The sequence below is a fragment of the Ammodytes marinus genome (assembly GCF_949987685.1).
Source record: "Ammodytes marinus genome assembly, chromosome: 8".
In the NCBI taxonomy this organism is placed as follows: domain Eukaryota; kingdom Metazoa; phylum Chordata; class Actinopteri; order Uranoscopiformes; family Ammodytidae; genus Ammodytes; species Ammodytes marinus.
The window spans coordinates 3731658-3745296 of record NC_137212.1 but is presented as its reverse complement, the minus strand read 5'-3'; the positions used below and the strand labels follow the sequence as shown (position 1 = coordinate 3745296).

At 39.3% G+C, this 13639-nt stretch overlaps 1 protein-coding gene across 1 annotated transcript in view; it reads left to right on the top strand.

Annotated features, from left to right (window-relative positions):
• The window catches only part of mob3a (MOB kinase activator 3A), an 8973-nt gene extending 8329 nt beyond the window's left edge, over nucleotides 1–644 (top strand). The window contains exon 4 of the mRNA XM_080032489.1: nucleotides 37–644. Coding sequence (XP_079888615.1) covers nucleotides 37–66 — 30 coding nt within the window. The 3' untranslated portion in view covers nucleotides 67–644. The remainder of the gene's footprint in view (nucleotides 1–36) is intronic.
• The last annotated feature ends 12995 nt before the right edge of the window (nucleotides 645–13639 follow it).

Here is a 13639-nt window from a genome sequence, read left to right as displayed (position 1 = left end):
TAACTAACTTCAGCTCTGTGCTTATTGTGTCCACAGAAAGAGATGACGTCTCGGATGTGTCACTGATGGGAGAATATACACAGCTGAACCTTTCTGACACACACCGGACACACACTCAATCCGTCCATCTATAGACCACTGCAACAGAGAGCTAAAGAGAGAGAGAGAGCAACAATTTCAAAATAAGAGTCTATTTTTATATTTAAGTACTGTAATCTATTTTAGCCACATTCTGTTAGGTCTGAGGCGTTTAAAAAAAAAAGACAAACATTTTATCGGAGCACAGTATTAAGATGGTGTATGTTTGTGTCCATGTTTTTTTCTATTTCTATTTTATTTTGACATCTCAATCATTCCAAGATGCTTCTTGTCTGTCTTTTCTTTCTTACTGTCTTAAATAATGATTCTTAAATCAGTACGATTTCCTACTGTGCAACTATGAAAAAATCACTTTGTTGTTACATTAAAATGATTCCTTACTCTGTTACAATTTGAATATGGGAGTCGGTGTTTCAATTTTTTGTCCCAGGCTTTTATTTTGTTAAACTGTTTCACCACTCACTTTTAGACATTTCATTTTATAGTATTGGTAAGTATTATGTACAAATGGTCCAAAAAAATAAAATCGCAATGATTTAAACATTTTTTGGGAGTAGTTTTGATGTGTTCTATAAGGCAATTTGAGGGGTTTAAATTTTTTTTATTTATTTTTTTTTTACGTGATATGAAATTATAACAAATATTATATATAAAAAATCTCATGCAGATCAGTTTATTGCAGAATCTAAAAAAGTGCCAATTTGTGCTTCGCAGGTCATACATAAACCAAAAAATAATATTAAAATAACTTATTAAAACAATTACCAAATATTTTCCCAGGTGAGCTGAAAATCCAGCTTCCTGGAAAGGGAGCGTGCCTATGTTCCCCCAGCCCATTGGTCCCACATTGTTAAGTAATCAAACTATGTAATAGAGAATGGTCTGTCTGTTTGTATGATTAGGGGTGTTAAGTTTCATTCTTAGTCTAACCTCACCCTGTCCCCTTACCCTTACCCTGTGTGTGTGTGTGTGTGTGTGTGTGTGTGTGTGTGTGTGTGTGTGTGTGTGTGTGTGTACCCTAACCACCCAGCTGAGATGCATAAACTTAATCGCCAATTTCAGGAACATCAGTCTGTGGTAACATAGGGATGACCCCCCCCCCCCCCCCCCTGGAAGCTGAATAGCCCTGATACCCAAACCCGTACGTAATGTCATCTGGACTTTTCACAAGGACTACAGTACAAGGAATGTCACATTTTAGTTGGAAACTTATCTGGATTTTCTGTTATCTGGGGCTCGTCATGGGGTTGAAATTACAGACGCAATGGTAACATAACAATTTATTTTTAATTAATTACATTTTTTGGCCCACATTTTTTTTTAGCTTCACTAGTTTACTACATACACAAAAAGATATATAGAAAAAGTCATTCAACTACAAATCGCCTTTATAACATGATTCTAGTTGAACTGTAGTTGAACAATGGAAGCAATGGTAACATAACTTATTATTTTTAATTAATTTCCTTTTTTGGCCCAAAATGTTTGTAGTTTCAGAAGTTAACTACATAAAAAAATATCAAAAAAGTAATTCAACTACTTGAATCACCATGAAAACATGATTATAGTTGAACTACCTACTTTTATTAGTACTAAATATAGTTAAAATAAGCGTCTAATAACATGGAATCTCCCCACTCCCCAACACTGCTGCATGTTAGGAAGTGACCTCATTGACTCAGTGTGGGTGACTCACACCTTATCAAGTATGTGTCAAAGCTCACACTGGGCCGATAGCCACCGGGAAGGTTCTCAGATGTCAAACCTTTGGCAGATGAAGGTCACACGAGACTGGTCCGCACATGCAACACTCTGGGTAGTGGGAGTGGTGTTATGTTAAGTTGTGCGTACCTGTGAATTGAATGCACCTTAGCTGTAGGGGAAAGGGTTAGCTAGACATTGTAGTGATTATTAAGGCAAAATTCAGTTTGAAAACTGTAGCTATATACTATCATTTTTTGAAGGGTCGTCAATAATGATATCTTGATTTGTATTGGGTTTTTAAATGTAGAAGAGGGAAATAGTTGGGTTGGGTGTCAAATTCACTTAGTTAGTAGATAAAATAATAAAGCAGGGTATGTCGCGTGCTTATTAAACCATTTTTGAATGTATGAAATTCAAATTAGGGAGCCAAAAGTATGACTAAGTATGAGCTGGTATTTGAATGAAGTAATATACCTATTTGCTGCTAAATAAATAATATGATTCATAAATCTCCAGAAATATATCTACAGTATGAATCCATTTTTGGGCAAAATAATGTTTATAAAAGGTGCTTCATAGGCCTACGTACAATGTTCTGCAGACATGCATAACCCAGTCAGTGGCACCTGTTCATACGAGCACCACCAAAACTGTCCACTAGGTGTCATCAGAAACCATATTCTGAAATCCTCTGTTGAAGCCCAATTCAAGATTATTTATTTATTTGTCATATGCACAACCATTACAGCATCAGTCATCAATGGCAATGGAATTCTGAAATCCCAGGCTCCTCTTAACAATGCAATAAAAAAAAAGTATAAAAACACACAAACCCTCAATGCAATGCAGCCCGCCCCATGTCCCAGTTAAAGCCATTGAGCTTTTGTAAAGGGCTGATTCGGGTTAATAGTTCACCTAAGCCCGTTATGTAAGAAGCAGGCCAGACTGTTAGGTTAGCTGTGGGGAAAACAGAGGGATTTTTGTTTGGAAGTGAACCCGGCTTTTGCTTGAGTGGGTCAATGACATTGGAGGATAAATAGGCTGCAGGAGGAAAACATTGTGGGTCAGATTTAGAAGGAGGCAGTCACAACAATGGTTAGGTTTATGTACAGTAAATAATGAGAGGCAGTCTAGCACACAGTAAACACCTATTCTATGCAAACCCGATTACAAGATAATGTTTAGGAAGTAAAGGTCTATACTTACGCTTTGCTGTGCTGTAATGATTTGAAACAATAACAGTATGTTACATGTCAACATCCGGCTTTCCAGTAAAAGTGATGTCGTCAGCAAAAAATTCAAGTATTTATATAGCATTCATTATGCAAAATGGATGGATGTATTTCATGATTTTCAGTGAATACAAACTTATTTTATCATTTCTGAGTTGGGTTAATGATTTTGGGAACATTTTGGTTACTGAAGTTTTGTATTGAGATTTTTATTACATTGTTCTGATTGAAGTGCAATTTTGCATTAATTTGTTATACAGTAACTCACTGACTGAATAGCGATCTTTTCAACACAGCTATCCCCAAGCCCAGCTGACACTAACATTTACCATTAGATTTTAACTCTGAAATATATAGTAAAAGCTGATATGTTTTTGAGCATAATCTGAATTTGAAAAGAACCCTATAGCTATCAGAGTATTATTAATGTAGTGCGGTAAAAAGTGTAAGTGCAAAGTAAAAGAATAAAGTAGCTTACAAGTATTTTCACCATATTATCCTCGGGTTCAATTTGACCCCATTCAAGGTTTATCATCTTAAAAATGAATGTTGACATGACTTTTACTGCTTCATATAACAATAAAAAAACATCCCTCATTTTATGGAGATAACTGCAGTAAACTAAAAGGACAAACAATGATAGTACATGTGAGGTTAACAGGATGTTTGTGCAGCTTTGTGTCTATCAGCACATTCCCAACTGACCTATATTATTTCATTCTAATGGAACAGCACAATATTTAAACATGTTAGAATAAACCGGCGGGATGAACCAACATGATGCAACAAACAAACACAAACAAAATATATATCTTTCCAATTGAAGTTAATTCTATGAGATGTTATGGTGATTTGCACGCAAAAATGTGCATTATTTGGCATATAGTCACATAATAGAAGGTATTAAGATAAGATAAGATATACTCTATTCATCCCAGCAGGGAAATGTAGGTGTTACAACCGCCAGCATACATATACACACAACACACCACAACACATATATACATACATATCCCACCCATACAAAAAACATGAGCCCACAATACATAGCCAAGATAAACAAGTCTAGATGTATAAGAAAAGGTGGGAGGGGTCAGGTGCTGTGAGTTTAGTTTACAAAGGCTATTCAGTGAGACAACAAAGAAACAGCTTAATCATTTTGACATTTTAAAATCGTGAATAAACTAGACCAAACCAACATGATGCAACTATTCGCTCCAATAACACGCAGCATTATGACCTCATTGCCTTCTGAAACACGAGACTCTTACACAGTCGCCCCGCCTCTCTCTCTCTCTGTGTGTGTGTGTGTGTGTGTGTGTGTGTGTGTGTGTGTGTGTGTGTGTGTGTGTGTGTGTGTGTGTGTGTGTGTGTGTGTGTGTGTGTGTGTGTCGCCCCTCCTCCTGCCGAGTCACTTCCTCTGCACTCTGCACTGACTGTACTCTGGCAACAAGGGGTTATGGTGCGAGACAAGGTTGAGTGGTTGTTGGGTCCGCCTCTTGTTCTTGCCCCCCCCGCCCCCTCTCTCTCCCCTCCCTCCCTCCGCTCTCTCTCCCTCCCTCCGCTCTCCCTCCCATGGGCTCCCTCCCATGGACATGCTCCCTCCCTACTGTGTTTTTCACTTCTGGAATGTCCCAGCCAGAAACCTCGATGGGGTTTGCTAAAGGGACGGGTTGCCAGATCACGCCAAAGAAACAAGCATTATCTTAACATGTCATTTAGCAGACGCTTTTATCCAAAGCGACTTACAACTTGAGCACACAATCATACACCGATAGCAGCAGCAGCAGCTATACCACGCAGGGTGCTGGCTAACTATCAGGAGACATTTAGGGTTCAGTGTCTTGCTCAGGGACACTTGGACATGTGGTGGGGAGACGGGGGATCGAACCAGCGACCACCCTACCCACTGAGCTACAGTCCCAACTTCTTATATATTATCTTATTCATTGTAAGAAGGGAGAAATACAAGGCCTCCTTTGTTAGGATTGTTAAAGTTTTTTTTATCACTTATAAGTATGCTAACCTAAAGTTAAATAACAATAAACTTGAGCTTTATTTAAAGGTGGAGTCAGTGATTCTCGAGAAAGTTTGTTGTCAAAATCACTTTTCACAGAACATAACGATAACCTATTACCTGTACGTTATGTGAGAGTGCGCTGAAAAGATAAACAAGTGTTGATACACAGCCTAGGCTCTGTAAATGGGTTTGTTGCTAGGTACGGTGGGCCCCCCCTTTGTTTACATATCCTCTGTTTACATACCAGTTTACAGAACTTAAGACTGTGCATTAACACCAGAATTGTTTCAGCGCACAAACAGTACTGACACTGGTAGCGGATCATGAGGAGATATTCCCTGGTTTTGACAAAAAGTGATTTTTTTTTGTCAACAAGCGTTCTCCATAATCCCTGAGACTCCACCTTTAAAAGTAAGATTATCTAGTAAAATAACAAGAAAACTTAAAACTGTATCTAATGCATGGGGACAGCAACTAGCTAATAGCCATAATAGGCGGCTGGCTGCAATTTAAAAACAAGCCCCAAAGTTGCTTACATAAAGCAGACTTGGCAACGCTTGGTTTTTGCAGTTGCAAGACATGAAGGGGGGAAAAAAAAGGACTGGAAAACGTCCAAGAACAAAAGAGGACGTACTGTCTCATGCTTGAACCTATCAGGTTAAAGCTCTGTAAAGTCTGCCAGAGTTTACAGTTTACACAGCGACGTCTGCCTGTTGTTTTGATGGGACAGCGCTATTATTTTGCACGTAGAGAGAAAAAAGGGGGTTTGTGTTTTGGGGAGATAATAGTGACTCAGCAGATGTTTGGAATGGGAACACACCCTTAACGGTTTTTGCGGTTTTGCCCGGCCTAGTTGGTCGGGTGCCTTTGGGCAGGGCAGCAGGGCAGGACTTGTAGCTAGAAGGGATGTAAAGAGAGAGAGCAGGATTTTTTAAAGGCCCACAGCTGACTATAAAAAGTACAGTAGAATAGATGAGGCATTATGTAAAAGGCACCAGAGGCAAAGTTATTTCTTTAAAGGACTACTTCACCCATAAGGAACCGGCGTTCTATCATTATAAAAGCGCTATTATAATATAATGAATGAGGTTTTTCTTCCCTCAGTCTTCCCTCAGTCTTCCCTTGGCCCAGCTGTCCTGTTAATCCCTAACCCTAAATTTTTACTAATATGATGTCACACTATGAACCGATTTAAAAAAAAAATGCACATTTATACTTCATGGGATCTCAGAGTTCAATACACCTTCATATTCCCACCGGTGAAGTAGGTCTTTAAGTCCGACCTATAAGCACATGGACTATTTTCAATTCCTATATCATCGTAAAATCATTCAAGTTGAGATACTTACAAGAATTTGCTTCGTTTCTTTGTCTTAACGTGATGCTACATTTTAAAATAAAAACTTTGGTTCTGTACAAAACCAGCTATTAGAAGATGTCATTTTTCGTTTGAAGTTTAAACGACTGTGGCTCAGTTGGTAGAGCGGGTTGGCCGATGATCAAAGGGTTGGAGGTTCGATCCCCGCCCTGCCACCTGTGTCATAGTTGTTGTGTCCTTGGGCAAGACACTTCACCCACCTTGCCTCGTGTGAATGTCGATAGTTAGCCTGCTATCGGTGTATGAATGTGTGTGTGAATGGTAACGTGGGAATGGGAACAGGTCTCCCTTGAAAAAGAGTCTTCGGACTCAATGGGATTTACCTGTATAAATAAAGGTTAAAAAAAAAAAAAAAAAAAAACACAAGCCAAACTATTAGTTGAGGACAAACAGCACAAACGATTCATCTTTGCTATGGTCATAAGGCAGACAAAGGGGCTACAACCTACATTTAGACTTAAAGCAGACGTCCTCTAAGCTCCACTAGTAACTTTGCTCTCTATGTGCAGCGGGCTGTGAGACGAGAGCACAGGGACCGTCTACAAAGGGAAACGCCCAAGAGAAAAATATTCAATCACCTTCACTCTAATACAGTGCAGTTATTAGTGGAGCTTAGAGGACGTCTGCTTTCAGTCTAAATGAGGTTGAAGCCCATTGTCTGTCTGTCTGTCTGTCTGTCCGTCTGTCTGTCTGTCTGTCTGTCTGTCTGTCTTTCTGTCTGCCTTATGACAATAGCAGAGATGCATCGTTTGTGTTTTAATAACGTTTTGCTCATGGGTTATTGATCCCGGGAAGTTTGAATCTGTCAACATCTTTCTAATTTTAGCGCTATAGTCTTGAACTGTCCGGTTTATTCTTGACATTTCAACTTTTTCACACCCTTTCCCTAAATACTCTTCCAGAAGTTGTCACAATGCTCGATTCGAAGAAAAATCAAAGTGTAGCACAATGTGAGCTATCACCGTCCTGAGAAAGATACTTTTAAGCCACATCTTGTGAAATCTGTTGTGTCCCTCTTGTTCTGGAATTTTCCCTAGTATTAGTTTTGCACAATAGCACAAGAAAGGGTTAGACTATTACTAGTCATTACAAAGTGGAAATTTTTTTTCCTGTTAGTTGTGAAAAAGACGTGCGTTATGTATCACTTTTAAATAATATAAAACGTATTGTTACAGCTAGTTATTCAGAAAATGTGACCCAAGGGGCGCCCTTAGCTCAGTTGGTAGGGCGTCCCCCCCATGGGCCTCGGCCAGCAGCGGACCCGGGTTCGATTTCAGCCTGCTGTCGTTCTCTGCATGTCACTCCCCTCTCTGCCCCATTTCAACTCTGTCTCTACACTGTCAATAAAGCAGAAAAATGCCAAAAAAAATACCTTTAAAAAAGAAAATGTGACCCAAAATGTACTGCCCATACATTAACATTGAACATTTAAAGGTGGAGTCAGTGATTCTGGAGGATGCTCCCTGTCCGAACTATGTGTGTGTCATAGTACACAGCCTAGCCTCTATATATACTGGCATGTTGTTGGCTAAGGTTGAGCCCCCTTTTATTAACATACGTTTTGTTTACATGCCAGTTTACAGAGCCTAGGCTGTGTATTAACACTGGGTTCTTTTTTCAGCCGCCTGGACACAGCACGGACTGGTAGCAGCAGATCACGTGGAAATATTCACTGAATTTGACGAAAAAGTTATTTTGTCAACAAGCGTTCTCAGAATGGCCGAGTGCTGACCGTAGTGACGGATTGCATTTCTCTGTGTATTACCAAAGAACAATTCTAAGATTTTTAAAAAACATGAATGATTTCCAAATTCCCTGTTTGTGTACTCTAGATCAAATTGCGAAAATAGAAGAAAAAAAAACTACATACCAAAGGTTTTTTCCCAATGCAAAACTGGGACAGAGTTGACAAAAAAAATTAAAAAGGCTGTTGCAACTCTTTCCTTAACTGCCCTTCCAACACACACACACACACACACACACACACACACACACACACACACACACACACACAGATAATGACATGCCCACACTCTCACTCTCTCTCACAGGCTACTGGCTAGGTTTCAGTGGGCCTGGAAAATCCCAGAGCGAATATACACTCAACAAAAATATAAACGCAACACTTTTGTTTTTGCTCCCATTTTTCATGAAATGGACTTAAAGATCTAAAATTCATTCCAGATACACAATATTACCATTTCTCTCAAACATTGTTCACAAATCTGTCTAAATGTGTGATAGTGAGCACTTCTGCTTTGCTGAGATAATCCATCCCACCTCACAGGTGTGCCACATCAAGATGCTGATCTGACATCATGATTAGTGCACAGGTGTGCCTTAGACTGTCCACAATAAAAGGCCACCCTGAAATGTGCAGTTTTGTCTCACAGCAAAATGCCACAGATGCCACAAGCATTGAGGGAGCGTGCAATTGGCATGCTGACAGCAGGAATGTCAACCAGATCTGTTGCTCGTGCATTGAATGTTAATTTCCCCACCATAAGCCGTCTCCAGCAACTTCGCACAGCCATTGAAGAGGAGTGGACCAACATTCCACAGGCCACGATTGACAATCTGATAAACTCTATGCGAAGAAGATGTGTTGCACTGCATGAGGCAAATGGTGGTCACACCAGATACTGACTGGTTCTGAGTCCCCAGACCCCCAATAAAGCAAAAAAATGCACATTTCAGAGTGGCCTTTTATTGTGGACAGTCTAAGGCACACCTGTGCACTAATCATGATGTCAGATCAGCATCTTGATGTGGCACACCTGTGAGGTGGGATGGATTATCTCAGCAAAGCAGAAGTGCTCACTATCACACATTTAGACAGATTTGTGAACAATGTTTGAGAGAAATGGTACAATTGTGTATCTGGAATGAATTTTAGATCTTTAAGTCCATCTCATGAAAAATGGGAGCAAAAACAAAAGTGTTGCGTTTATATTTTTGTTGAGTGTACCTGTATATATTTTGGCAGGAGGTTTTTTAGTCTTTTCCTGGCAGCTTCTTGCTTCAAAGAACTTTGCCTTGGGAGGGTTTTCCTGGAAAGGTTACGAGCGGCACCTTTGGGCCATTTTGTCATTCAGCAAGAGAATGCAAATCGTTTCAGCAATTGTGTAAGCAAACATATCTTCTCCCGCCTTTGACAGCTTTATTAGACAAGCCACACACACACACACACACACACACACACACACACACACACACACACACACACTCACACACACACACACACACCACCCCCTTCCAGGAAGCCTGCACATGCATGTAGGCTAGCATTCATTCTTAAAGACGTGCTGACAATGCATTTTTTTCAGACCTCTACATAAGTCTCTATCCAAAATGTGTTCAGAAAAAACATAGGCAACACATTTTTTTTTGTTGTAAAAATGCATAAAAGATTTGAACTCTGTCTTAATCCAACATCTAGCTTTTTCAAAGAGTTGCCAATATATGCTAATTTATATATATATTTTTAAAACATTTCAGAAAACATTTTTAATACAAAAAGGTGCTGTTTAAATTTGAGTAATTCACTGGCAAAGTTTCCTGTTGATATCCATAAGTTAAAAATGTTTATCCCGTTCACCTGAAGCTGACCCCACTGGAAAATAAAGTGTCTTCTTTCCACTTACGTATGTGTGTAAGGTTGTAAAAGATCATCTTACTGACCCTCTGACATTATCACATCCACATTCTGAACCTGCATTTAAACTATGTGATGTCTATACTGTACTTTATATACTGCGTGAGACACTAAAACCCAGGTCTCTATGTTGTTTATGTGTTTATGTGAGACTGCATTCAATTGAAACAGTGTAGTTGTCTTGGGCATGTTTACTGCATACAGCTCTGGAAAAAAACAAACCAGTCTGGATTTTTCTTCAATCTTCATCTCTACATTAATTAATGGGAATGCTCTTAATGACAATATTTTTTGGGGGGGAATTTGGTAGAAAATGTTATCAGTAGTTTGAAGAAAAATAAAACCAAAATGTTCATTCTACTCAAACATATGCCTCTAAATAGTTAAAACGAGAGAAAATTTTGAGTGGTCTCTTAATTTTTTCCAGAGCTGTAGTTATAAACATTTCCTGAAGACATATTTGGTATCCGGGAACATCTGTAGGACCCCCACTGTAGGTTAAAAATAAAGTTGGCCCGAGTTAGCCGGTTAGTGAAGTGTGTGTGTTGAAATGCATGTGGGGCAATAACCGCAAACAGTAACAGCTTACTGTATTTGAAATTCCTACTGCTATTGCTACATCTACAACTTTAAATACAGCATCATGTTAATGAAGTAGCATTGTGAGCATGTCAGTTCACAGAGCCTAGGCTGCGTATAATCACCAGATTCATAAACACAGGATGGTCCGGTCCGGTCTGCCTGCAGTAAAGCATTTGGTCTGAATTCCAGGGAAAAATCGGATCCGTGCAAAGGCAGTATATAACTATAACTTTATTATGTATGAATTAGCATTTTTCTTTGCACTGATGGTCTCGTTCACTGTTACATGTCATTCATGATCATCAGAGGAAAAATTAAGACTCCCTGCGTTCCAATCCCCATACTTCCCTACTATTTAGTACGCCAGAAAAAGAATTAGGATGTCCCAATACATGCATGTCAATTGCAGTATGCCAAAAATACTTAGATGCCCCACTAACTCGTCAAGAATTTACCAGTATATGTCTTGATTCTTGACATTTTTCAACAAAAAATAAAAAAAAACTTCCTTATCTGATTTTTTTTCTCTCCCATGGTCTTAACACTCTTGTGTACTTTAGTATGTAGTATAGTTAAAAGGAAAAAGTATGTGATTTGGAACGCGGGGACGTTTTCACAAACATTTAAAAGTTCCAGGAAGTAGGTTTCGGTCAGTAATAACATCAGTCCAAATGGATGAGCACCTCTTTAAGTACCCCCCTATCTCCTGTTGGAGAGCCATTCACTGCAGACATGAGGGTTGACACCTGAAGTTATTTACAACGGCCTATCCCACTTTTTTCGTTTGAACTCCAGTGACACAGACCCACCCCCTAGTACGTCTGCCTGTGAAATTTTGTTTTCCTGCTCAAGGTTCCACTACACCATGTGCTCTTGGGCTATGGGAAAGGCACGCACACACACACACACACACACACACACACACACACACACACACACACACACACACACACACACGCACACACACACACACACACACACATACACACACACACACACACACACGCACGCACGCACGCACGCACGCACGCATGCACGCACACACACACACACACACACACACACACACACACACACACACACACACACACACACACACACACACACACACACACACAGGAGAGTGTCAAACTGTTTGGTGCATTTGAAGGTTTCTATCAATGATTAAAGTGACCTACGTCACTGAACATATTTGAGTCAGAGATTCTGGAGAACGCTTGTTGTCAAAATCACTTTTTGTAAAAATCAACTAAGATCTACCCACAATCCGCTACCTGTCTGTATATGCTGAACAAAAATCTAGTGTTAATACACAGCCTAGGCTCTGTAAATGGGCATAATGCTAGCTACGGTGGGCCCCCTTTGTTTGTATACACTTTGTTTACATACCAGTTTACAGAGCCTAGGCTGTGTATTAACACTCAATTTTTTGGAGCGCACACACAGTACGGACAGGTAGCAGATCATGAGGAGATAATCACTCATTTAGACAAAACGTGATTTTGACCGCAAGCGTTCTCCAGAATCACTGACTCCACCTTTAACTATGATTAAAAAAGTGACCGTTGGAAATACATCAGACAGACAAACGTTAAATGCTTTAAAAAAAAAAAATCACCTACACTTCAACGTGACAAGATGTCGCTGATTCGAAGGGACCTATATTAACGGGCGGAGTCAGTCGAAAAACACACTTGTCACCTCCCTGTCATTATTTCTGCGGCATCTCACAATCACCAGATGGGTCAAGACAGAGGGCACACGTTTCTGCTTCATCAGACTTCTTCCAGTGATTTCATTATCACGACCATGAGACAGTGGGCCTGACCTTCCTCCTCACACGGCTACAGAACTACCTCGTGTCTGGGCCTTGTGTCACAAGTTCAGTTCTTTTCAGTTCAGTTTAAAGTCAAATGTCAAAGTCAAAGTCAAAATCAAAATGTATTTCTATAGCACATTTAAAAACAGCATCAGTTGACCAAAGTGCTGTACAAGATACAATGCAAGACAACATATAAGATACATGAGAGAAAAAGTTAGGTCTCAACTTGTGTTAAAGGCCAGTGCAACAAAAGTGAGTCTTCAGCAACGTATTAAACCTGCAGTGTGTAGAATTTTGGGTTTTATTTCCTAGCAGATTTTGTAGAAAGTAATTATAATATCCATAAGTACGTTTAATTTAGTGCATAATAGCTTAAATAAAAGTTTTGAATTATTATTTTTCCCCTTAGAAAGGGTCTCATATATGTCCATATTTCTGCATATTTTGGACCAAGGCCTAGTGCCGCCATCTTGAAAGTGTCATAGTTGGAATGTCATCAGGTGCATTGTTTAAAATTTTTAATTGTTCTTGTCCTTGAAGGCCACTGTAGCTTCTGTTATTATTCGAAAGGGGTGGGGTTACCCAGGGAGCGTTGCATTCTAGAACTTTGTAGAACTTTCTTGATGATGTCATATTACACACTGTACCTTTAAACTGTTCAACTTTACAGTTGTTGTTTATAGTTTAGTTCATCTCGATCACATATTTTACTTCGATACACAACATTGCATAAGTTGAAAACACCAAAGAAATAAAAAAGAAAAAGAAAAGAAAAAGTTGTAATCTTAATTAATAAATACATTGACATTGCTTTAAAGGGGCACTGTGTAACATTTTAAGTAATTTATTAGCTAAAATCAATATACTCATTCATAAATATGTCCTCATTGGTGTAAAATCACCTCTGAATTATCCTCCTGAGCGGAGAATTACAAATATTAATATTACATTTTGTACATTGAGCGGGTAAGTCATGGTTGGAATGTCATCATGTGCATTGTTTAGAATTTAGAATTGTTCTTGTCCTTGAAGGCCACTGTAACTTCTGTTATTATTCGAAAGGGGTGGGGTTACCCAGGGAGCGTTGCATTCTAGAACTTTGTAGAACTTTCTTGTTGAGGTCATATTACACACTGCACCTTTAAAG